This window comes from Glycine max, chromosome 8 (assembly GCF_000004515.6).
Source record: "Glycine max cultivar Williams 82 chromosome 8, Glycine_max_v4.0, whole genome shotgun sequence".
In the NCBI taxonomy this organism is placed as follows: Eukaryota; Viridiplantae; Streptophyta; class Magnoliopsida; order Fabales; family Fabaceae; genus Glycine; species Glycine max.
In genome coordinates, this window is record NC_038244.2 from 14,321,038 (window position 1) to 14,346,237 (window position 25,200).

The 25,200-nt window shown below is 31.1% G+C and overlaps 3 protein-coding genes and 1 long non-coding RNA gene across 5 annotated transcripts; 1 reads left to right on the forward strand and 3 right to left on the reverse strand.

Moving 5' to 3' along the window:
• Positions 1 to 2,068: 2,068 nt before the first annotated feature.
• On the reverse strand, positions 2,069 to 3,679 carry LOC106799745 (uncharacterized). Its single transcript, XR_001389491.3, has 3 exons — positions 3,506 to 3,679; positions 2,676 to 2,740; positions 2,069 to 2,490 (listed from the first exon to the last, which is right to left on the reverse strand). It is a non-coding gene; the product is annotated as an uncharacterized lncRNA (long non-coding RNA).
• Positions 3,680 to 4,261: 582 nt separating this feature from the next.
• On the reverse strand, positions 4,262 to 6,714 carry LOC100778223 (tRNA (cytosine(38)-C(5))-methyltransferase 2). Of its 2 annotated transcripts, XM_006585380.4 has the most exons (5): positions 6,320 to 6,714; positions 6,150 to 6,221; positions 5,921 to 6,043; positions 4,645 to 4,981; positions 4,267 to 4,547 (listed from the first exon to the last, which is right to left on the reverse strand). In XM_006585380.4, exons 1-5 carry the CDS (start codon positions 6,371 to 6,373, stop codon positions 4,465 to 4,467), a joined length of 669 nt encoding a protein of 222 aa, XP_006585443.1. In that variant the 5' UTR covers positions 6,374 to 6,714; the 3' UTR covers positions 4,267 to 4,464. The 2 variants fall into 2 exon arrangements, with proteins under 2 accessions (XP_006585442.1, XP_006585443.1); XM_006585379.4 differs by having other exon boundaries at positions 4,262 to 4,981.
• Positions 6,715 to 7,906: 1,192 nt separating this feature from the next.
• On the forward strand, positions 7,907 to 12,491 carry LOC100784473 (polyadenylate-binding protein 2-like). Its single transcript, NM_001253186.2, has 6 exons — positions 7,907 to 8,040; positions 8,202 to 8,304; positions 9,388 to 9,458; positions 11,689 to 11,880; positions 11,964 to 12,097; positions 12,185 to 12,491. The coding sequence occupies exons 1-6, from the start codon at positions 7,996 to 7,998 to the stop codon at positions 12,231 to 12,233; spliced, it is 594 nt and encodes a 197-aa protein (NP_001240115.1). The 5' UTR covers positions 7,907 to 7,995; the 3' UTR covers positions 12,234 to 12,491.
• A 1,134-nt stretch (positions 12,492 to 13,625) lies between these two features.
• On the reverse strand, positions 13,626 to 14,739 carry LOC100785002 (protein EXORDIUM-like 2). The gene has a single exon (XM_003531494.5). It carries the CDS (start codon positions 14,613 to 14,615, stop codon positions 13,728 to 13,730), a length of 888 nt encoding a protein of 295 aa, XP_003531542.1. The 5' UTR covers positions 14,616 to 14,739; the 3' UTR covers positions 13,626 to 13,727.
• Positions 14,740 to 25,200: the final 10,461 nt, after the last annotated feature.

Genomic DNA, 25,200 nt, shown 5'->3' on the forward strand with positions numbered 1-25,200 from the left:
TATGTAGAAGATCAAACCGATCTGTCTTTAGTAGTTAGGAGACTACAGGCTCAAGTCTCCAAGATGTAGAAAAATCATGTTTAGAAAATCGTTGCCCTTTGATGCGAGAACGCTCACCTCCTGGAGGCACATAGGTTGCGGCAACCCAAGGCTAACCCAAAAAAATATTCATGTTCATAAGCGGGAACACAACTTACATTGTGACAAGAAAGGGTAGGTCATAATGTAAGTGTTTAAATTAACCTTTTATTGTGTCTCGCAATCACATACTTTTGAGTCTTCTCTCTACTCTGAAAAACCTATAACTTGCTCCCATGGTCGTTTGATTCATGCCAATTAAAAGACTCCACACCCAAGTTTGCAAGAATCATCCTTGACCCCTTGTTCTTTCATTCTTTATTTCCCCTTTTCCTTTTTTTCCTTTATCTCATGATCGATCCATGTTTTCCTTCTCCAATCTAATAATCAATCCTCTTTGTTGTGATGGTTATCTTTTATTTAATAATCAATACTCTTTACTCTACTAATCAAATCTCTTTCCATAAGTAAGAACCATTTTTAAGGTTGGAATATTGATTATGTGTGTAATAGGAATAATACAATCTTGTTATCTTTAGGTGAAAATGACATATTTGATCTTTTATTTTATTTTTTTTAGTTTAATCATTTTTTTTAAAGTTTATTTTAATTTCTTATCTTTTTAAATTAATTCAAAATAATATTTCCGTTTGTTTGAAGTTAACAATGTTATTAATGTTCAAGTACCAGCATCTAAGAAATGTCACAAAAGGGAAAAAAACACACTTTGCTAATTCAAGTTAACAAAAACCTTCTCAGCACTATCCATGCCCCCAATTTTCGCATACATATATCAAGCAACGAGTTACATTCTTTTGGTTGATAAAAAAACAAAAAACCATCCCTTTCCCCTTTAACACAGACACCCAATATGCTGGACAAGGACACAAAATCAACATGAATCCCTTTTCTCTACGAGTCTAAACAATTCTGTAGCTAACTTGACTTGATTTGTCTATGCTAATCCACCCATCGTGATAGCAAAAGTAACCTCATCAGGCCCAGGAATGTCCCCACACTTAGCATACATGAACAAAAGACCAACCTTCACCACAACCCCATGATTTCTCCTGCCACGGTCCGCATCCAACAAAGTAGGTTATGTGAGAGGGTTTAACTCCATCCAGCATCATTGAATCGTAGGTATAATTTCGCTTTGCGACAAGAAATTAGATGTTGTGATTTACAATTTGGGAAAAAGGAGATTAGGGTTCACGAAGGATGAAACATTGTGTCAGGAGCAACATTGATATTGCACTGCTGTTTTTTTTTTTTTTTTTTCTATATTTGATTTTGTGTCAGCTTTTAACCTTTCCTATTTGAATATTATTAATACTATAATAACCAAAGGATCATTTTAAATCAATTAAAAAAGATAAAATTTAAAATAATTTTTTAATAAATAAAAGATTAAATTAAATAAAATAAATAAGATAAAAGATTAAATAAATTATTTAACTTTATCTTTAATCTCATTTCTCTCATTAGTCATCTCTTCCCATAATAAATCAAACAATGTCAAGAAAAATTCCAATAATTTTTTTTATTTTTAATTTTATATCTTCACATTTTTCCTCCCTAATTCTATTTATCGTATTTCTTTCCCTTATACAAAACAAAGAATACGAGTTTCTCCTTTAAGTCTTTTTCATTATTTTGAGACATAAACACTTCATGAACAAAACAAATGAGAAACTATATGGGATACAATTACAAATACTTGTTTCTTTTTCGAGGAATACAAAGATTCAATTATAAATTTAAAAATTAAAAGATTACTTGAAAAAACTATAATATTTAGAGAGAAAAATAAAATGTTTGATTGCAAGGGGGAATTAGGCCAACCGGTACATGAATTACCCAATATCGTTTGTTATATGATTCGGAAACAACCTTAAAAAAGTATGAAGCAGCAATATCAAGTGCATACTATTGTCGTGAGAAAGAAACTACGCATTATCAACTATCAGCAATTCAGCACACACTTAAATTTGACTGCATATTTTCTCAAATGTGTTTACATTCAAATTTGATCCAAGATCCAATCATTTCTTCAACAGGATGCCTGACATGTACATTTTGAATCTCTTCCATATTTCAGTTACATTTTTCGCCCCAACATATTAGACAATTTTTGAAAGAATGGTCACAGAACTCTACATTAGAAATATTAGTTCTGAAGTAAAAATGGTCAAACTCATGTACGAGTTGGATCATCATGATTGAAACAAGAAATCACATTCTGTTACATGATCTCACTATGACAGCAAAATTATAGGAGATAGACCTAGGAAATTTCTGCTTCTGTTGAATGGATGTCGCGATTGAAAAATCATTCAAGGTTCAGTGAAAAGATACAGAAGTAAGGGAGCAACAACTGCTATGCTTAAACTGTTTCCTAGTAACGCATATCTGTATAGGAAAGAAGATTAGTAGTATAATAAAACACAAGCAATAAATGCACGAAAGCATATAACTCAAAAATCTCATATTCAGAATTAACAAGAAGTCAACAATTAAACACCACTAACAATTAAAATAAGGTGTTCCTATGTAGGAATGCAAAAAATATTGTTTAAACCAATAAAATGCCATACCGTTGCTTGAGACTAATGTGCTCTGGAAATTCAAATTCTTCAGGAGAAGAATGTAGGTTTGCAACCTAGGTACATGATGACAAATACCATATAGATTAGTAATTAGTAATATGCACTGAAATCAAGACAAGAGAATTTTACAGACACAGAGACACACATTCATTTGCAAGCAGTCTTGCATACATAACATTGACTCAAAAGAATTTATGACATTCTTGAGAATAAAGAAAATCCACCAAACTCTCTTGGTGTAAAATATCTAAGGCATTGTTCCTTCAGTGATGTTTTGTCCCTCTTCACTGGCTGCACATTCAAATGTTGAGTTCAGGAGGAAAGCAAAGAGTGAAACCAGTTTCAAGGACAAGGGAATTGCTACCATATAGTTACCCAACAACACCCCCCCGCCCCAAAAAAAAGTGCTGGGTTTGTTAAGTTTATGTTCTCATTTGTTTCAAGATCAATTTTGAGAAAATAGCTTTATACTCTTTATCTGGATATAGTTTTCTTGAAAAGAAAAAAAAAATGAATGTCAAGAAACATAGACAATATAATATTGTTATCTCAATTAATATTCAAAACTAACAGGATATGTTATGTCAATCAGCAAGAAACTATTCACACCCACAAGGATGGCCATTCTAAGTTTGTCATTAATTTAGCCCTTCAAAGTCACAACAACAAAAAGCTACCACCAAACATAAGATGGCAGGGGTGATCATAAAGTATAGTGTAGCATCAGAGTGCTTCAGAAAGAAGAAGCATATTTTAGTGTTACGTAAATACATTAAACAATATGGCCAAGAAAGACTTGTACTAAATAGAATTCCTACCTGGACAGTTTTGCCAAAAGGGAACCAGTTCCCTTCACATATCTGTAATAACTTTTTGTAAAACAGCAGCAGCGCTTTGAATCACGATAGACCATAGTTGTCAATACCGACGTAGCGGAGCGGCCGACCCCAAAAGTGGGATAGCGGATAGCGGGATGACCCGCTATTCTAATGTTTTTTTTATATATGTTAAATAATTAATAATGTACGTATGTTCGAAAATAAAAATATAAATATATATATATATATATATATATATATATATGTTTTTAATATTATAAAATTATGATATTATTATATTTATTTAATATTATTTCTATATTATTTAATTATTAACATTATTATTATATATTAATATTGTTTGGCTACCATTTAACTAGATATGTTAAACTTTAAAACAAAAATATAAATAATTAATAATATATATATGTTCGAAAACAAAAATATAAATATATATATACATAAGTTTTTAATATTATAAAATTATGATATTATTATATTTATTTAATATTATTTCTATATTATTTAATTATTAACATTATTATTATATATTAATATTGTTTGGCTACAATTTAACAAGATATGTTAAACTTTAAAACAAATATATATATATATATATATATATATATATATATATATATATAAGTTTTTAATATTATAAAATTATGATATTATTATATTTATTTAATATTATTTCTATATTATTTAATTATTAACATTATTATTATATATTAATATTGTTTGCCTTTACGTAAGCCAACCCTAGTGGTATATATGTTTTTTTCCTGAATCCCCTAATGGTATATTAAAACTGCGCACTCCCTCCCTCCCTCTCTCTTCCCTCCTCTTTCTCTCTGGAAGAACAAAGCAGACGAAGCAACACAGAACAGAACCTCTAGTGCTTCGAAGTAACGGCGCGAAAAACAGCTCCGCAACCCGCACCGCTCCACACGTGTCCGTCATGGACGGGTGCCGCTCCGCTCCGCCCCGCCGCTATAGTAGCAACTACGGTCGCTATTGACAACTATGGGATAGACAACATCTAAGCTCTTTTAAGGAATGGGAAGGGAAATACATAGTGGACACATTGGAACATGGTGAATTGAATATGCTGTAACCAATTACTAAGGCAAGGATACCCATTGCACTTCCCCACCGGTCTATCAAGCTTGGGTGAATGTAATACTGGTCCAAAGATTCATATTCATGACCATTATTTTCCCCCAAAGTTCTAGGAGCATCATTAGATAAATCAGTCCTTAAAGCTTCAGATTCAACAGCTATATCATTGCTAAGGTTCTTCAATTCAATAAATTTCTCAATAGGCTGACATGACTGCAACAAGTTTTGCCTGTCCTCTTTTGATGAATTGTCATCATCAGCCACTGTATCAAAATGCCCAAATAATGGCGGTGAAGATTGAATCAGCAGGTTGTTCAGACATTCATTAACAAAAGATGAAGGTTTTCTCTTAGCCTGAAAAAATTAAACACATGCCAGTCAAGTCAACAATTGCAAAAATGTTTAAGCTAGAAGTTTACACTTCAAATAGTAAGAATCCTAGTTGAAGATATTAGTATAACTAAATTTATTTCTGCCCCCACCATCTGTGAAATGTGAAATAGCCCACACATTTGCAAATCAAGTTATTAACAAGAATTTTCAGTGAGGTCGAAGTGCAATAGAAACACCAGCAGTAACGTTATCAGCACTGACAAACTCAATATGACTACCTTTACTAGAAATTTTACTCCAATAATCTCTTGGAAGTATTCAATCCAATTCAAAATGAATGGAAAAAATGTTTTTAACCAATATTTATCTTTATTTAATATTCTCACATGGCTATAAATTAATATATGATCTGAATAAACACCCAAATACCAACGGCTATGCTGCCCAAAAAATCTATCAGACTACTTTATAAACAAGTGTCTTCTTTTTTCTGTTTTTCAAGTTGCAACTCTAAATATGATATTTCATTTGAAAAAAAAAAAAGTTACAGTAGGTTGATGACACATTGAAGACATCACTAAATCATAGAGGTCCATACTCCCAACTCCCAAGTAATTCAAAAAGTTATATTAGATATTTGGATGACAAACTTAAATACATAGGTGAACTTAATTTAAGTCAGCAAGACTTTCATTAGAAACCCTCGCAATAGTTGTGTTAAAGGCCACAACAATGTTTCATTTCCTTTTGGATAAACAGAGGCTATAAAACTTCAATTTCAATTTCTAAAACATTAAAAAAGTAAGCACAGTTGTAAAAGATTACAGATGATCATACCCCAAAGCATATTTGTCTATTGCCAGTTGATTCCTCAATGATATAAAGTGCATCCAAAAATCTTTTGAAACACCCATTTACATTTCAGATGAAAAGAATACACCAAGGATAAAGAAAACCTACCAGGCAAAAATAACGAGGCCTGGAATATGGGATTCCAAACTGTAAAGGGGTCAGAATGAACTCCTGTGTGATAAAATTTGTTTTTTCCAATATTTCAATCAGTTTTGCATGTGTATCAGATGTCTGCAACCAAGGAAGTAATCAGGAAAAAAGAAGGAATGAATAGAAGAAATCATTAATGAAATTACTTTGGAGTCATAACCAATGAGTTGAATCAAACAAGACAAACCTCAAATCCAACAACATTTTCCACAAATAACATACTTGGAGGCCGCAATAAAAATGGCATGAGCTCAAGAATCTGAAGAAAAGAAAATGCTCGAGCATCACCAGTGTCCTTCTGGAGACCTAGCACAAGATTATTGAGTAACTTTTTGCCGAAGAAAAAGAAAAACTCACCTTGTCGCGTGTAAGGTTGGCAAGGAGGAGAAAGAAGCCATGCATCCGCACCATACTTGTCCAGATCAGCAGCAGTCAGACATTTAATATTTTCCTAAGTCAACCAACACATGTAAATCACGCTAAGCCTGATCATCTCATACTTTATCTGTATGTCTCAGTAACCTAAAGCCCAGATTCATCTAGTTTGATTTTGACAGTGATGGCAAAGCCAAAGTGCCAAGCTCGAAAAAAAACCTAGACTTCCTTTTTGTGTACAACAATGGCTGAAACAAGGCTTGATCCTAAAGACCTTTTGCAAACTACTCAAACCTCTCACCACTAGGCCAACCCTAGCGGGTTCAAAAAGAACCTAGGCTCACAAGAAGATAAAATGAAAAATAGGGTTTGTTTTAGCATAGCTGATCAGCTCCAAGTTTATGAGTAAAGCTCATTTGTTCTAAAGAAAAAAAGAATGAAATACCCTTAATCGGTAAGCCTTTTAAGTTGATCCGTAAAAGATTTACGGATCAAGTTGATTCGCAAGTCTTTTATATATCAGCTTGATCTGTATAAGTCTTATGGATCAACTTGATCTGTATGCTTAATATCAACATACGGATCAAGTTGGTCCGTATCAACCTTACGGATCAACCTGATCCGTAATCCGTACGATTTACGTATCACCCGTACGATTTACGTATCACCCGTACGCACACCCAGCATAAATGCGAAGAAAGCATAGGGACAGTTTTAACATTTTTTAAAAATGCTGGGTGCACCTAACATTAGCCCCATAATTAGTACTTTAGCTTCCAATTCGAGAGCTCGAGGTATCCCCTGGACTTCGGTCCTTTGAGACCACTATTAGACTAATCCTTCTTGTAAAACTTAGTCACACTTAAAAAACTCATTTGATTTAAGTCTCTATATTTTTAAGTTGTTGAAATTAGATTTGAAGTTTTTGAAAGTATGTGATTTTACTTCTTTCCCTCTCAAACTCAAGATTAGTCAAAGTCCTTTTATTTGATAAACTAGACTGTTAAGAAAAAAAAATCATCTAATATATGATTTTTTGTCATTAACAAATTAGTGGAGGGAAACAAAATCACATATTTTCAAAAGTTAAATAATTATTTTCATTAATTCAAAAGTAGGTTAAATTAGCTTTTTTATCTTCCAGTTTATTTTTTAATTTATTTTGGTCCCTTAATTTATAAAATCAATTCAATTTGATATTATAGTCTAAATTAAATTGATGTTATTAAAAATATATATTTTATAACAGTTTAAAACCACTTAAAGAACCAACTTAAAAAAATGACTATATTGAATCTAAATACTAACTTAAAGGGGAAAAAAACTAAAATCTTAAAATTATGTATGGACATATACTAAAACCACATTTTTTATATATATTATCAACTAATTAAAAACTAATTTTAGATATAATTTTTGGAAGTAGTTTTTTTATCATAAAAGAAAACAAGATAAGAAAATGATGAATAATAAAGGGGAAATGAAAAATTAGAAGGTTGAGTGGTCTAGGGCCCAAGTAGCTTAACCCAACCAACCCCTCACAGGTTGAAGGGAGGGACCAGCCAAGCCAAGGGAAAGGAAAGGGATAGACATCATTCATACACTCAACGAACGCTCAGCTCAGTCCGGTGCCGCCGGCATTCCTCTTTCACGGACTCATGGAAAACGACGACGTCGACATGCACGCTGCCGACACCAACGAGGTACTAATGCTTTCCCTTTTTTTTTCTCTCTCTTAATTTTTAATTTCAAAATTCTCTGCATTCGCCTTATTTCGTTGGATCAAACTTGTTTGGCGCTGCTGCCGTTCAATCCCTAACCCTAATTTGTGTTCCTTTAACAATGTCTATTGAATTGGGTGCAGGAATTGGATGACATGAAGAAGCGCTTGAAGGAGATGGAAGATGAAGCTGCTGCTTTGCGAGAGATGCAGGCCAAGGTCGAGAAGGAAATGGGATCCGTGCAAGGTGACTACTTTTTCTTCTCTCTCTAAAATATGTATTTTTAAAACCACTTTTCTTTTTGGAATTTGGAAAATTACCTTTTTGGGGAGAAAAAAATACTTGAGTTTGCAGTGAGTTGGGTTGGATTGGACATCTTCAAAATTGGAATTAGCTCTTTTTTTTTGTAGTTTGGGGTTCTACATTATGATATGAGTCCATTAGTGAACTAGTTTTAGATTCTTACCTGGTGGTAATTAATGGGAAAGACTTTCTAATTTTGTTATAACTTATAAATCATAAACTGCATCCTTGTACTCATTTGAGATCAATGTTTTAAATCCCGAATTAGGCTATATATGAATATTTTGAAATTTATTATATAGTCTATTAAATATAATTTCTCAAAAATGATAAAAAAAAAAAACTCATAGTTGATGATGTTCATAATTAACAATAAAAAGTTGTAGGTGTCATGAACAAAACATACAAGTAAATACCTACAAAATTTAAATACGTTTCCTAGATAGAATCATCAGTCATCAATCATCGTCTTTTAATTTCAAGTCTTTGTCATTTTCACTACTATTACTGCTGTAGATTTCAATTTTGGAAATTGAAATCAGAAATCCCAAAATCATCCCCCCCCCCCCCCCCCCCCTTCCCCACAATAACAACATAAAAAAAAAACAGCCCTAGTGTCTTTGTTGATTAAAAAGGCTCTTTTTTGGAATCAGCTCATAGCACCGATCCGACCGCTATTTGGTTCACTACACTAAACTGCTCTGCTATAGCAGCCCCTGTAGGCTGTAGCAGGCAGGGGCCACTCAACAACTATAGTGCCTTTTCAAAACCCTGTTTGAGATGTTCATGTTATGAACTGATTCAAGCTAATTTGGTTAACTGTTGTTTGAAAATTCGGAAGAGCTCTTGCTTTAAAGCTTAAGTTACAAATTTTATTTCTGTTATTTCCTACTTGTGTGTTTTTCTTTTAATTGTTCTTTTCCTTGTTCTTCTGTGTGGTGTGGCCACTGTTTTTTTTAATGCTTAACATATTAGTAATGTATAATTGGACTCCAATCTCTGTTATTGATTCTTATTTCCAAATAGATCCTGCAAATGCTTCTGCGAGTCAGGCCAATAAAGAGGAAATAGATTCTCGATCAGTCTTTGTAGGCAATGTGAGCTCTCTCTTACCCTGCTTATATGAGAACATTCTATCGCGGTTGTTTGTCTTTTGTCATCATTCATGGTATGGGCCAAGGGTCTGTAGTGTCTGATTGAATTATGAGCCAAAGTGTATTGGACAATAAATAAGTTGGACTTCATCATATCTTGAAAGTTGATGAATGTGCTTTCTGCTGTTTTGAAGTTTCAGTATATTTCCAAGCAGTGACATCCTGCTTTGACGTAATGTTTTGACTACAATTGCAGGTCATGCTTCCATCTACAAGTTTTCTGGTTTTGTAATGCTGCAGTTGAAAGTATATAACATATAATTGAAGGAGAAAAAATATTAGTAATGTATGAAATTAATAAAAGGAGTGGAGAAACAAAATATACAACACCGAAGAAACATTGAGGGATAGAGAGGACAAAAGTTTTAAAGAATTACTTGTTGAGGAAAGTGATGTTCATGAGTGAATTTGCATATTTTTCTTGTGGAATGAGGAAAGGAAATAAACAGATAATAAAGAAAAGAAAATAGAATATGAAGCTGTCTACTATCAAAGGTGAAAAGGAAAAGTCTTTAACTAGAATTTTTTTTCTTTTTTTATTAGTATACATTGCAAGTTTTTGCAGTGGGGTGGGATTGACAGGAAATCAATTATGGGTTAGATTGGAGATCAAGAATCTGTATTCCTACTGGTGAGAAGAGGATACGCTTTATCGGTACAAGTACAATACTATGCATGAATATCTGTCATTTGATTTAAAATCCAAAGGAAACTTTCTGTGGTGCTTAGTGCACAAGTAATATGTAGGCTTTTTTTCTCATGGTGAGAGATTGTTGTCATTTGCTTTTTCTACTTTGGGATATCTTTTAGAATATTGACTTTTTTCGTTTTCTGACCACAAAAACTAAAGGAAAATTGAAAAAATAAACAGTGATGAAAAAGGGAGGTGGTGCACTTCAGTGAGTAGGGTTCTCAAAATCCTAGGTCCTCCCTAGGATTGGACAAGGGAGGTAGAAATGTAAAAATTATATTGCTTTTACATAACTTAAGACGTAAAACTATTAAGGAATAATAACAATAATAATAATAAAATTACAATCACAAGTAGCATTTAAATATCTTCAAATCCAAAATACATTATAGATTTGAGTTTGTAAGGTTATTTACTAGCCTTATTGAAAAACTGACTTCTTTATGACATTTTTAATGAGAAAAAAACTGAACCTAAGTGGTAGAAGCAGGGAATGCATAGGCATCACCCATAGACCAGCAAAGCTCTGAAACTTTGCACATGCACTAAAATATTACCCACAAATCAGTTGAGAATGGAAATGGAGGATAGTTGCAGGTGCAGAAGCCAGCCCATATACCATTCACTCAGAAACAGTGGCTTCCAAATCACGCAAGGCAGCACATCCCAGTACCCATCTAGTTGCTCAAGATTGCAGCAAAGCTTCAAATGACACAGCAGCAGCAACGGGTTGAAGAACCCACTGAATAATATTTGGATTTACAAAATTCCACTTCCTAGATTTAGTTTTCTTTTTTCATTTGTCTGCTGGCTCTCTATTCTGTGACCTACCTTGCATTTTAGAGGATGAATCATGCAACCACATGGGCAAAACCTATATTGGCATAGTTGTTTGCATTTTGCAAGAAGGGTGTTGTAGTGCCTGTTTGTGTGCTGCATGAGACCGAGTTTGGAGGGTATATCATGATATCTGAGACGCTTAACAGAGTTTTATAATAGCAAAAGTAATTTGCTTTCAGCCAAAGAAGGTTGCAAACGTAGAAACAATCAGAGCCTAGTTGTTCTGCCAAAGAAGGTTGCAAACGTAGAAACAATCAGAGCCTAGTTGTTCTGCCAAAGAAGGTTGATCTTCATTTTGGTCCTGAGTTAGTGATTTGACAGCCGTCACAGAAAAGTTCTATTGTATGCATATATTACTATATTACTATTACTACTAGTATATCTACTTCGGATGGTTTTGTTGACAAGGCTTGTTGAATTTTTGAACACCTACTTTTTCCATTAAATGTTGCGTTGATATTTTAGAGACAGTAACTATATATGGTTGTACTAGTAGTAGGCTAGGAACTGGTAAGTTTCATCTATTAACCTTAAAATTTGTTGTTAACAGATACTTGAAAACATAGTATCATGTGGTGAATGCTTTGGCTTTACTTGTTGCATTGCTCTCACATAATCTTGTGGATTTGATATTCTCCACAGGTGGACTATTCATGCACTCCTGAGGAAGTGCAACAGCATTTTCAGTCTTGTGGAACAGTAAACAGAATCACCATTCGAACTGATAAGTTTGGCCAACCCAAGGGTTATGCGTATGTTGAGTTCCTTGAGGTGGAGGCTGTTCAGGAGGCCCTTTTGCTGAATGAATCTGAACTTCATGGGCGCCAATTAAAGGTTAGAGCTAGAGGCTCCTGCTGTTGAAAAATAGTGTGCTTCCTCTTTTCTTAATTATCTCTGCTTATTTGGACATTTTCCAGGTAACGGCTAAAAGGACCAACATACCAGGGATGAAACAGTATCGTCCCCGACGGTCCACCAATCCTTACATGGGGGGGTTGCGAGGCAGAACCCCATATGCAGCTCCTTTTATCTACTCTCCATATGGATATGGGTACATTACACTCTATTCTTCACTTTCTAATGTGTTTTCTATTTACCCTTTGACAGCAAATTAATAGCATCTGTCTGTTAATTGCAGAAAGGTTCCAAGGTTCAGAATGGCAATGCGCCACAGCCCCTACTATTGACAGTCCAATTCTGGTAGGATGGACTGAATGACACCTTTCTCCCCCCTAGTAGTAAGTATATCATGGTCGGAGTTGCGACCATTGAATATGAGGGAGGGAAAATCCAACCAGTTCTGTGAGGATTAAGCATTGACTTATCAGCAAACCTTGTAAAATTGTGGTGTTTGCCCCTGCTTTGCTTAAGTATCGGTATATTAAATTAAGTTGTACAAGTATCCTTCGTAAGTGTGGTTAATACATGGGTTTTGGTTTTATCTATTTTTTGTTATTCTTGCTCACTTTATAAACCCTGAACAGCTGAGCCGAGCACTATGCATAGGACTGTCTTCCACAGTTCCACCTATCATTATCAAACCTACTACAGTATGAATTGGATACTAGCATGTGTGTGATGTAATTTCGTTATAAAAACATTAATTGATTCGTTGGATTAAAGGCGCATAAGGGCACAACCATAGAATGTGATTACAAATCTGAATTCTGGGTTCCAGGCCAAGGCCATGATATTGATAGATACCAAGTAGTTCAGCTTTAAGATTGGTGGTTATGCCAAAAGAATTCATTGACCATGATGGATGCCAGGAATTCGGCAAATTTGTTGGCAAAGGTCGATTTCTTGGCAGATGATTTGCAGTCACCAGAATTGGAGAATCAAAATAACACAATTTATGAAAGATCCAAGATAAAATTCAATCAAAAGGTAAATATTTAAGCATTTTTTTTTATTTAAATCGAGTATGGTACGTACATATTAAATGTCAAATCCTACGGGATGCATATCGCAGATCATTCCGCGACAGATTCTGTGTAGGATACTTTTTATTTTTTTATTTTTTTATTTTTTATTTTTTTATCTTCATAATAAATATTATAAAAAAGGAATAAATATTTTATTAAAAATATAGAAGAGATAAATAAAACTTAAATGTCATTATCTCTATCATTAGTTTTATAAAATAATTATTAAAGTTATTTTAACATTAACAATACATATATAAACTTCAAAAATTTAGGGGAGGCCAAGGCTCCATGCCCCCACTACTCTCTCTCTCTCTCTCTATATATATATATAAGAAGAAGAAGTATTAAGACTATTTTAGAGAAAAAATGTATTTTGGATTCTTGAATATTTTTTATGTTTTATGATGTCACTATAAAATATAAATTTGTTGTTATTTTTTATTTTAGGGGTAACATCTAATTTGCAATTTTGGATTTTTAGATTTTATTCAAAAATAATAAATTTTTCTTTTTTTTCAAATTACATTAAAAATAATATTTTAAAAAAATAATTCTTAAAAATGATTATTTAAACCCTCAAAACGAACAACTCTTAATCAAAAATAATAATACATGTACAGGTCAAACATTCTTGTTCTCAAAAGTTATAAATAAAAGTAATAATATTCTATTTCCACAATTTATTGATATCAATATGCTAAAACATTGACTATGTAGAAAACAAGAATTTACACGTTGACCCAAGTCTTTTGTTTACACCTGCGTCTTGCATGCGGAGGTCTGTGGGTCCCACATGGCCGGCAAGAGGTACTTCCTTCCGTTCCCGGCGCCGTACGAATTGTAGCTCGCCCCCGTCGTCTTGTCCACCAGAACCCGACCCGGATAACCTGGATATGCCCCGCTCCCGAAAATCCCCGTGCAGGCCGAAACAGCCTCCAACGGCGCCGTGGGAGGACCCTGATAGAACCCCTCGTTGAACGGGTTCGTCACGGTTCCCGCCAAAAGCGTGGCTACGTTTATAACCATCCCGTCAAGCCCGACGTCGCCGTTAGGCGCAATTAACGGCGGTGCCTGTGGGCCGTAAGCGGGCTGGTGGAAGGGCCACGCGCATTGCCCCGGACACTGGGCCTCGGAGTTCCCAACCCAAACATACGGTATACGGGCCTTCTGCCCGTTAGTAATGGACCCGTGGGTCCCACATCGGCTCCTGCAGAAGCCGTCAACCCCTACGTCGCTAGATGTGAGAACGACGTTGATGGCGTTGAGGTGGTCGAAGCGTGAGGAGAGAGAGACTAGTTGTGTTCCGTTGAGGTAGTTTCCGAGGGAATAAGTTTGTTCTAGGATTTGTTTCCCTAGGACGATTGTAGTGGATCCCCCCCTGTACTTGTCCGTGGTCTTCCACCACGATGCTACGGAGGGAAGTGGGGCCCCCGCGGTGGAACTTAACGAGTTAATGAAGTCGAGGATTATGGAGCGTTGGATTGGGGTGAAGCTGCCGTACCATAAGAGGTTAACGGTAATGGTTCCTTTGAGGAGGGCGCCGTTATGGTAGGGTAGCATGAGGTTCTGCGCTCCCAGGGTGGTGTGTGGGTTGAGCAGCAGTAGCAGAAGAAGAGAGGCAAGATAGTAATGAGAAACCATTGTGAGATGAGGGAGAATTGTGACTTGTGAGCGTATTTATAGTGGAAGAGGAGGACAAGTGATTCTGATTCTCTCATGCAACAACTTGTATTCTTTATTGGATTCACCCCAGCACAATTTTAATAATCCCCCTAAAAACTATCAAGTATTCCTGTCAGAGTACTAGTACCAAACCATTGGCTTCAGAGTTCAGTAGCCCCACAACATCATGACGTCACTTCCATGCTTCTTTTTAATTTAATATTATAATTAATTCATCAAAAATTATAATTATAAGTTTAGTTATTAAATGTTTTAAAAATGTAATAAATTATTTTTCGTTTTAATTTATTAAATTATGATATTTAAAAATATATTTTTTATAATCAAGTTGATATTAAATTCTAAAATTTAAGAATTAATTTATTATTAAATTATTTATATAATTAATTTATCATACTTTTTATTATTCAAAGGTTAAATTTTAACTTTTCATTTTTTGGATCTATTTTTCTGCCTCTCGTTTTCAGGAATGAATATTTATTCTTTAATACTAATATGATGGTGCTAGTCCTAGAGTAGACTCAGGAGTCAGAATAGAGTAAATTAAACGCACGCAGCTAGCTAGTGCCTGGGTTTCTGAGGCTATTCTGTGGAAGGAACCAGGTTCCTTAACTTAATCCTAAATAATTCAGCCTATTAGTAACATTTTACTGCTAAAATAATTAAGAGAACTTATTAAACAAACATAAAAAGGTGGCAAACTCCAAACCAGATGATGGGCATGTCAATTGCCATGTCCACGGGTCCTCCCAATGTGCAGATTGATCCGAATTCAATTTTTTATCTTATGCACTCCATCAGAGATTAACTTATTTTGCTTTTCGCCTTTTCTTTTCTTTTCTTTTCTTTTCTTTTCTTCATTCGCTTTTTTTTTTTTTTTGTGTCCAATTCCAATATTTTGAATTTCTCGAATAACATATTATTTTGATGCCGACTCTATGGATTGATGCCTACTAAAATCACATTATTATTTTGATGGAGCAACCCGTGAATGTGTTTTGGTGGTGGCTACGTACAATTTGTTTTATATATGTTCTCAACCTGCACCTCCATAACACGGCTTACTCTGGTCACACTTATTCTTTATTAACATATACTACTAAGTGATCATTAGCTTTCACTTAATTTATCTGCTCTACTTCCAGGTCATTATATATTATAACTGTTAGGTATGTTCTCTCCTGTTTAAGCTTAACGTAGGAATATTTAAATACAGTCACCCATCTCCATGACAAAGTTGCTGATGAACTTCCATTGACACCTGTAAGTTTGATTCTCTACGTTCTTGAAGAATATATACACATAGTTCTATGTGGGCCTTTGGTCATGAATTGATTTGCTTTCCAGAATTATTCATACATAATTATACTTTGTTTGCCGCAATAAAAAGGCGCTAGAGCTTACATAATCGTATTGTTAATTAATATCAGTGAAATGAAGATAGTTTCAGATTCTTTTTTTTTTGGGGGGTGGGAGGGGGCATGAAATAGTTTCAGATTAATTAGAAATAGATTAAGAAATAACACTAATTTAAAGTTAACACCATGAAAGCTCGGTTAAATAATTGGAAAAAAAGGAGAAGAATTCGTTTGACACTTTGACCCGCTATCCCGAAATAGCCACGTTTTTTTTATTCGGTTTTGGCCTAAAGAACAAAAGGTTAATAAGAATGTAATGTAATGTAAAATTGTTCAAATGAAGCTTTCTTCATCCCATCCTTGATTTAATTGTGTCCTTTTCATGCAGTAAAGAAATGAAAATAAACTTTTTTCCAAAAAGGGATTGTTGTATATATAAAAAGGAGGGGACAAGCTAGGCTAGTGATGAGTGAGATAAAAGGGTCACGTGTGAGAAACAAACGAGAGTGGGTGGAGTTGGGGTAGGGAGGACTGCATGAAGCAGCAATTATTTTAATTTGATAAGAAGTTTTGAATTTAAGTTTTAAATATATAATTATATTTAATATTTAGAAGGAAAATTTTATTATTTATAATTATCCTATTATGTTTGATAAAAAATACAAGTGGTCTAAACCTAAATTATTATTAAAATTTACATAATTATGAATGAGAATTGTTTATTAAAAAGTTAAATTTACACGATTTCATGAATTTAACAAATTTTAGAATACTAATAAAATGTGTGTTAAACAAATTGTGTTAGATTTTTTTTTCATTCGCTCAAATTGTGTCAGATAAAATGTTAATAACGTTTATTTTGAGAAAGTGCAAACAATATTTGGTAGTCAAATTTTAACCCGATAGGCCAGCCTTTTAAGCTAAAAAGCACATGTGAGTTGTTTTTGATTTTGAATGAAATAAGGAAAGAATTATGAAGAAAATTGATAGAAAAAAAAAAAGACAGAGGTGAAAAATTTTCCTCGTATTTGTTCGGAAGGAAAACACAGAGAAAATAAACAAATTATGCAAACAAATATTTTCATACCAATTACGCAGAAATTATTGTTTTACCCTATTATTTTTTAACAAAAATGTATTTATTATTTATTTTAAATTATAAAAAATAATTTATTTTGTAAATATATTTTTCCTCTTTTTACTGTTCAGATACCCAGTAGGGTTTAAAAGCAAAGCTAGCTAGACCAGTCTATGTCCGACCATTTATGACCCTTGTCTAGATTTGATTCAGTCCACTTTTTACGATTGACGATACACGACACGAGTCTCGCATTGCAGTACTGTGTGTGTGGATAATGTTCAACCAAAAGACGTTTCAGATTTTTTGGAGTAATAATTTTCATAACATTGAATAAAAAAAGAGAAGAGAGAAAAATATTAAATAAAATAAACGACGTGACAGAGAATTAAAATAATTGTGAAAAACTGTTATAAAAAAGTTATATGGAAAATTAATACTGTTCGATTTATTTTTTCATCGTTATATATCATAAAGCAAATATGATTGATTATTTTGGATTAAGCACTTTGGTGTGTGTGCGTGTACGAAAAATTAATAATATTCTATTTTTTCATCGTTATATATCATAAAGAAAATAGGATTGATTATTTTGGATTAAGCACTTTTGTGTCGGGGCATGAATACATATATAATTAGTTTTTTCTTTCTTTCTTAAACCATAATTTTATGTAGAAAAAGTGACAATAAAAAAAAATTTGAAGGTATGAAAAAGGAAAAACACTTGTAAGAAGTAAGAACCCTATCAACAAAAAGAAAGAAGAAAGAAAGAAGTAATAGCAACAAAAGTTACTTCTATTCCTCTAAGGTTGTGAGTTGGAATCTTACTATTAATATGATTAAAATTTTATTAGTGAGCGATTTGTAACTTGTAAAGTTTGAAGTATCTTAGTGAGGCCTTTGTATCAAATTCATACAAACTTTTTAATAAAAAAAATAAATAGAGTAAGAAGAGAAGAAAATATAGGTGATGTTTTAGGTTATTTGAATTATAAAAGAAAAAAAAAGTTAAGTTTATCTTCACGTACTTGGTTAAATAAAACACTTGAATTAAAAATATAATCGTTTTAAATAATATTTAAATATAATAAAATGATATTAAATGAAATAAGGTAAATGCGTGATTGTATATTTGTTTTCTACACGCTCAACTAATTTTTTTAAGAGATATGTATACAGTTTTTTTGTCTTCTCATTTTCCCTTAATCCAAACGCGTGAAAAATTATCAGACTTTGTGTTTTTCCTCTGATCATATTCTATTGCTGAATCTTTGTGCAGACCAAATGTATCCTCGGTGAAAATCTCTTTTTGAAGGAGCTTCTCCATCCTACTAGAAAAATGAGGTTTAATCTTATCACATAATTAACAAGTTTAAATTGGTGGACTCAAAGACAGTGAGATAAATACTAGTATTTTTTTAGTATATTTATATCTATATTTAATTATTTATTATAAGAAAGAAATAAAGCTATTATACTATCTATACATGTCAAACATTGGTAGGAGGTGACCCAGGTGGGAACATTAAAGAAACCAAACCCCACTAGGATACAATTTAAAATCTTTTTAAAATACTATTCAAGATATTAATAATAACTTTATTAAAAGTAACAGTACTGTAATATTTCTTATGAAAAATATCTAAGTTAATTTTTAGTTTTTTTTTAAACTGGCTCATTAATTTGATTGTTTAGTACATATTTTTTTTAAAACACTAGTTAAAGTAATATTTTTAAAAATGATAGTTTCTAATTTTTTATATTTTTTATTTTTATCATTAATATATTTTTTAAATTTACTGTTTATCCTTTTTAAATAAATTATGAGTTATTATTTTTTAATCATTTTATATTTTTTTAGCTACTTCAATGACTAGTTTTAGTAAATATTTATAATTTAATAATTTAGTTTTTTTAATTTTGAGCTACTTTTCAGTTTTAGTGAATATTTATAATTTAATAAATTAGTTTTTTAACTTTGAGCTATTTTTCAGTTTCAGGTAGCTTTTCGGTTAATTTTTTCAAACATAAGAAAAAAAATAATAATGCTATAATATTTTTAATGAAAAAATTCACTGCTAGTTTTGATAGATTAACTTGAAGGCATTGGTTATTGGTTAATAGTTGCTAAAAGAAATGGAGTGAAACGACAAAGCAAAGCTCATTAATGCAGTGTAGAATGAGGCATCTACACAGACTACAACAGCTGTCTTAGAATTTGGTGCATTTTGGTGTACATTTTTTCTTCCCTTTCGGTGGTTATAGATTCACATTTGACCCGTGTTATAAATGTAACTTGGGTCTTTGGGACAGTGGCATTGCCACTTCTTTGGAAAAAAAAGAAGGTGGATGAAACCAAAATGTTTGGACGACACCTGCCTAAATCATTTCAATGTGTTGCTTTCTTCATTTGTCCACTCTTCAAAGTTGTTTGGATGGTAGCATTAGTACGTAGGAGGCCAAAACAGCTTGCAAAATGGGGGGAAAACAAAAAGTACGTGGTCTTCATGATTTTAAAGACTTGTTCTCCGTTAATTACTAGCTATATTTTCCTGGTCTTGCTCTTTTTTGTTTTTGCCTTCCTTTTTCTTTTTTTCCCCATAAAATAACCCATTAATCCCTTATATAAACAGAAATAGAACAATCAAGACATTGCCATTATATACTGATTTATTGAAGTTTTTAATACAAACTAGTAGACTTTATCAAACATTCTAGCTAGCTTGAAAAAAGTGGGACTACTATTTAACCTTAACTAATTCCTCCATAAACTTTAGTATATCACCAATTTGAGTGAATTGAAATTCAAATGACAAATTTATTGTTCCCTATAACTTCGTCATTCACTTCTATGGTTTGATAAATTACAGTTCAGTTGTTGATCGGATTAATTTCAGCTGTAATTAGCTGGAGTTGATTCATTTAGATTTTAGTTGAAGAAAAATGGGAAGGGGAATTAATATTGTTGTCTTACATTTGTTTGAGAAGTTTTAATGCGCTTCTGGCTTTTGTTTAAGAAAATAATAATAATGTGTTCCAGACTTTAAGCACACCTCTGGATATACCACTATGTCAAGTTGTATTGGGCATTTTTTGTCAAGTTTTTTTTTCTAGGATAATATTTATCATCAATATGAAATTCTTTTTCTCTCACTTTTTAACAATTTGAAAGCAACTTTTTCTTCAATATTTGTTGGTCGCTATTATTGTAAAAAATAATTTGGTTACTAATATAATTTATTCTAACTTGGTATTTTTTTAAAAAAATACAAGTAATGGGATATTTGGAAATTTAGGTCTTAAAAAGTAATATTAGTTTTATTTTTGTAAATATATTTTTAGTTGAATATTTTTGCAGCCACACTAAAGAATTTATTTAATTTCTTTCGGATTTAATTCTTTTGAAATATAGAATGCAATTTAAATGATAAAAAATAATTATTAGAATAACAAGATTTTCCAAAAAAAAAAACAAGAATAATAAGTTGTTGATTTAAATGATACTAAATTTGATTCTTTAAATAAGATATTGAATTTGAATTTTATAAATAAAAAAAATATAATTTAAAATTTAAATTTTTAAAAAAAATAAATGATCAATAAAATTCATGGATCCTACACACCTATGTTATAGGAACAAATGCTATATATATTACCTTCTCTCTCTAATCATTCTATTTAAATAGAGTAATAAGCTTAATTAATTATAACTATTTATTCAAGAACTAAGATTATGAAGTATGAACCGAACATACATGTACTGGATAAGGAATATGAAAGGTACTTCATATTTGATTACCTAATAACATCATAATAAATTTCTCTTGGACCCTCACCCTTTTAGGATAATAAAATTTAGGAGAGAAATCGAACCGCATATAATATATATGCCACGATTATTTCTCAACTAATATTCCAATGCATTATTAATTGTGGCTTAAGATTCTTGAACAATGATGTATGCATTTGCACATTAAAACCTTTCCTTTTTATCTAAACTGTAGGATAGCCAGTAGCTGTCTGTCCAAGTTCGTCCTAGTGCATGTATTAGGAGAAAGTCAGCATGTAATACCTAAATTAAGTATATAATGTATATTTTCTATCAATGTCTTTCTCAATGAACTGGTGATTAGTAGTGAATATTGTGTAGACGTTGAAACATATACATTGTATTCAATGGATATGGATCCTCTAGGGTTAAAAAATAAACCTTACCCGGAGTACTTTTGATTACATGGTACTCCCGGAGTACTGATTAATAACACATAGTTATTTGTAACTTTTTTATAATACACATTTATTGTCTTAATGTCAAGATCTCACTGTTTAGAAAAACTATAAAAGATGATAGACATCCAATGTTATTTCACATCTTAAGAGAAAGAGAGAAAAATACAAGGTATCATAAGTCTTGTAATTTAATAAGAAAAAAGAGATAAAAAAGAATAAAAACCAATCAGATATTTGTAATATATAGGTGCTTATATATTATTATCTTTTAAAAAGTAATCGTTGAGAATTTAAATTCGTATCCGTGTGGGATGTACGATTTTTTTTTACATGTATCTTTTTTTTAAGTGTTTGACATGTATCTATATTTATGTTATAAGGGCATATATCTGGTAAGAATACCTTGTTTACATAAAATTATAAATATATTATTTTATATATGATCATATAATTATAAATTTATTTAATAATATTGATTGTTTAGTATATATTATTTTTACATAATTCATGTGACTTGACCGTTGATGAAAAATACATGAAAGAAACTAAATCTATACTAATAATAAACAAAATAGTCATGTAATTATATGACCATTGTTTAATAAATTGTGTTTACTATTCATTTCGAACATTGCTTGTGGTGAAGGACATGTAATCTTTACATAAATAATGATTCTAATTTATAATGTAAAACATAAAGTAGAAATACGTACAATTTCTTTTTTAAATGTGGCTGTGGCGAAGTATTCATTGATAATTTGCATAGAAAAAATTAATTATTTTTTTGTGACATCTCTTTTGATCAATTTTTTCTATCCATGATGTGGTTTAATATTATGTACTAATGTTTTTTTCATATAGTTTTATATGTTTTGTTTATATTTGAGAACAAACTAAAATAAAAATAAATTAAAGTGATATATTACTAATAATAATGCATATTTAATTTTAGATAAAATAAGTTAAAAATTAAAACTTTTAAAATTAAGGATAACACTAAAAACATATCAACAGATCGTTGTTGATACAAGTAAAATTAATTAAGCTCAATTCCCTAAACATTATGCAATGCCATCATGCATGCCACGGTGATCATAATCCAAAAATTATAAAAATATATTATTTAAACAAGACATCATAAATTGCATGGAAATAGATTAAATAAATTGTTAGTATGAATTGCTAAAATTTAAAATATATTAAATAAATTATATTACTCTTAAAATCCACTCTTGCTTTTTAAAAATATATTGTCAATTTAATAAAGTACACCAAAGCTCAAACTTAAATTGAAATTGAATTTAAGTAATAATGTTTGAAATAGAAAATATTATATAAATAAAATAATACTCATTATAAAAATATACTCTTGTTAATAAATGAAAAATTCAAATTATAAAATATAAGTGAGTGCTTATAAAAATCCACTAGATTTCTAGGCAGATATTACACTTCTTTTCAACTTTCTTAATTACATGGCATAGGTGAGAATGATATTTTAGATGACTTTGCCTCAATCAAAATCAGGAATATTATAATTAGTAGATGTGGGTATTCCATCATGTAATCATGTTGATGTATGTAATTATGCAATGAAAGCCACAGAACAAAACATTTGAAAGGCCATGGAGATGCTGCCACTGTACGTAAACAGTACTGATCAGTACGTGGAGATGGTTTAGGATAAGTTTATGTTTGTTTCAAATTGATATGAATTTTTTATAGGATTATTCATTTAAATCGGAATTCAACTTCATTAAAATCCAACCAGACAAGATTTTAATTAATTTTATTTATTAACGTAATATATCAATTTTCCAATTATGTATAGTTAAATAATTAATTAATAGAATAAAAATAGAGTAAAATAATTATAAAACACAGATTAAAGGCATATTTTATTATATTTTTTTAAAAAATGCATCAATTATATTAATATAAATATATGTTATCGTTAGTTTCTTTACTAGCTAAAATAATTATTTGTTTGTTGGATAAACAAACTTTTTTAAATAATTTTTAATATTTTTTTAAATTATACTTAAAGTAAAGATTTTTAAAATGTTAACTTATAATTTTTTATATTTTATTATCTTTTCATTCTTAAAATATTTATTTAATTTTCTTATTATTCTTTTTAAATATATTATTTTATATTTTTTTAATTATTTAAACGATTAATTTTATCAAATATTTATGATTTAATAAACTAGTATAAAAACTTTCAACAACCAACTAATTTTTCAATTTTCAATTAATTTTTTTCAAACATAACCATAAGATCATATTTAATAAAATATTATTTACTTAATAAAAAATTATTATTAATATATAAATATTAAAGAATTACACTTTTAAAAATATAACATTAAGCTAGGTTAAAACATCTCAAAATATAACCCAAGTCTATTATAAAATTAATACTTAAATACATCAGGTTCAAGGTTCAATTACTATATATGTAACCAAAAAAAGTTACTATATGTCTATAACCAAATCCATCAAAACTTTAGCGAATCAAACCAAACTAATGAGACGAGAGAAATTATATGCACTCCGAAATACTAGTGTATATGTATACAATATGCTAAAAAAGTCACTTATATTTTGACACGATGTTAAGTTCTCAACAATCAGCAATTCAACGTACATTGACGACCGACAATATAATTGTGAGCTTCTTGAAAAAGAAAAATTCGTCCACGCAACTCCAAATTATGAAATAGAGCACTCCAATTAATGTCATTTCTGGCCTATCCATTTGTTTGGACAGAGAATTTCCAAAAAAATACCAAAAATTTGAAATGTAAGTAATTCAATTGAAAATAATTAAATTTCATTTAATTATAAAATAACTTGTTTGAATTATTAGTTTTGAGTCTATTTTTACATAAATTCAAAATTATTATTAATTAGAGATTTTAAATAAGTTTTTTTTCTCTCTTCTCATTTTCTGTCTGACCCACAGTACATTCAAATATTGTTGTAATGTGGTACCAACATCACTATATTACAAAAAAAATCCATCATGGTAATTTCTGGTCAGTGGTGGTGTTTAAGCTCAAGAAGATGATAAAGGAATTTTTATTGGTAATCTTCTCTCTTTGTTGGTCATTTGGTTTAATTATTTTTGTGGATGATTTGACTTCCATGGAGAAGAGTGTGAAAATAATTATTGACGGACTGGTACTACAGCGGAAATGATCATTGGTAGGTTGGAATTACAATGAGAAAGGTTCTTCGGACAAAAATAATAATGGATGAACGATTGAATAAAATAGGAAAGAAAATACACATATAAGAGAAAAACATCAATAAATTTCAAACACTCATGTTTACAAATGAGAAATTTTAGAAATTCCACCTCTTCTGATGAAATTTCAAATTCCCAAGTTAAAATTAAAATTCTAGAAAATTCTTTAAATTCTTAATTTGAGTATCAGAGCATTTCATTGAACTATAATTAAAAATAGCTTGTATAATGACTTTACCCGCTTGAAATGCCATATCCAAATACACGGTTAATCTTTTTCTTTTACTGGAATTTCTGGCCTACATCTATGACTAGTTTTATTGCGTATGAATTTGGTTGAGTAGGAAAAAATTTGATGTATTCATAACGATACATCATTTGTTCATTTTTTTTTTCTTTTTGAAGGAATCATTTGTTCATTAATAGCGTGAAAATTTTCATACTTAAAAGGTGAAAATTTTAAGAAGTCAAATGGACCTATATTTTCTCTTGCAACCCCCTCTTTTTAGCCTCTATGGAGTAACATATTATAAATACATTATTGGTTTTTATAACCCTTAGATGTAAATCATACTGTGAATACCTCACTTCTTAATTTCCATTCTGTCATTTTAATTATAGATT

Coding starts and splice junctions, on each gene's coding strand:
- LOC100778223 (XM_006585379.4), bottom strand. CDS start 6,373: ATGGTGCGGATGCATGGCTTCTTTCTCCTCCTTGCCAACCTTACACGC. Junction 6,044..6,149: donor AAAATGTTGTTGGATTTGAG/GTTTGTCTTGTT, acceptor CCTTGGTTGCAG/ACATCTGATACACATGCAAA. Junction 4,982..5,920: donor GGCCTCGTTATTTTTGCCTG/GTAGGTTTTCTT, acceptor TAATTTTTTCAG/GCTAAGAGAAAACCTTCATC.
- LOC100785002 (XM_003531494.5), bottom strand. CDS start 14,615: ATGGTTTCTCATTACTATCTTGCCTCTCTTCTTCTGCTACTGCTGCTC.
- LOC100784473 (NM_001253186.2), top strand. CDS start 7,996: ATGGAAAACGACGACGTCGACATGCACGCTGCCGACACCAACGAG. Junction 9,459..11,688: donor GATCAGTCTTTGTAGGCAAT/GTGAGCTCTCTC, acceptor TATTCTCCACAG/GTGGACTATTCATGCACTCC. Junction 12,098..12,184: donor TACTCTCCATATGGATATGG/GTACATTACACT, acceptor TGTTAATTGCAG/AAAGGTTCCAAGGTTCAGAA.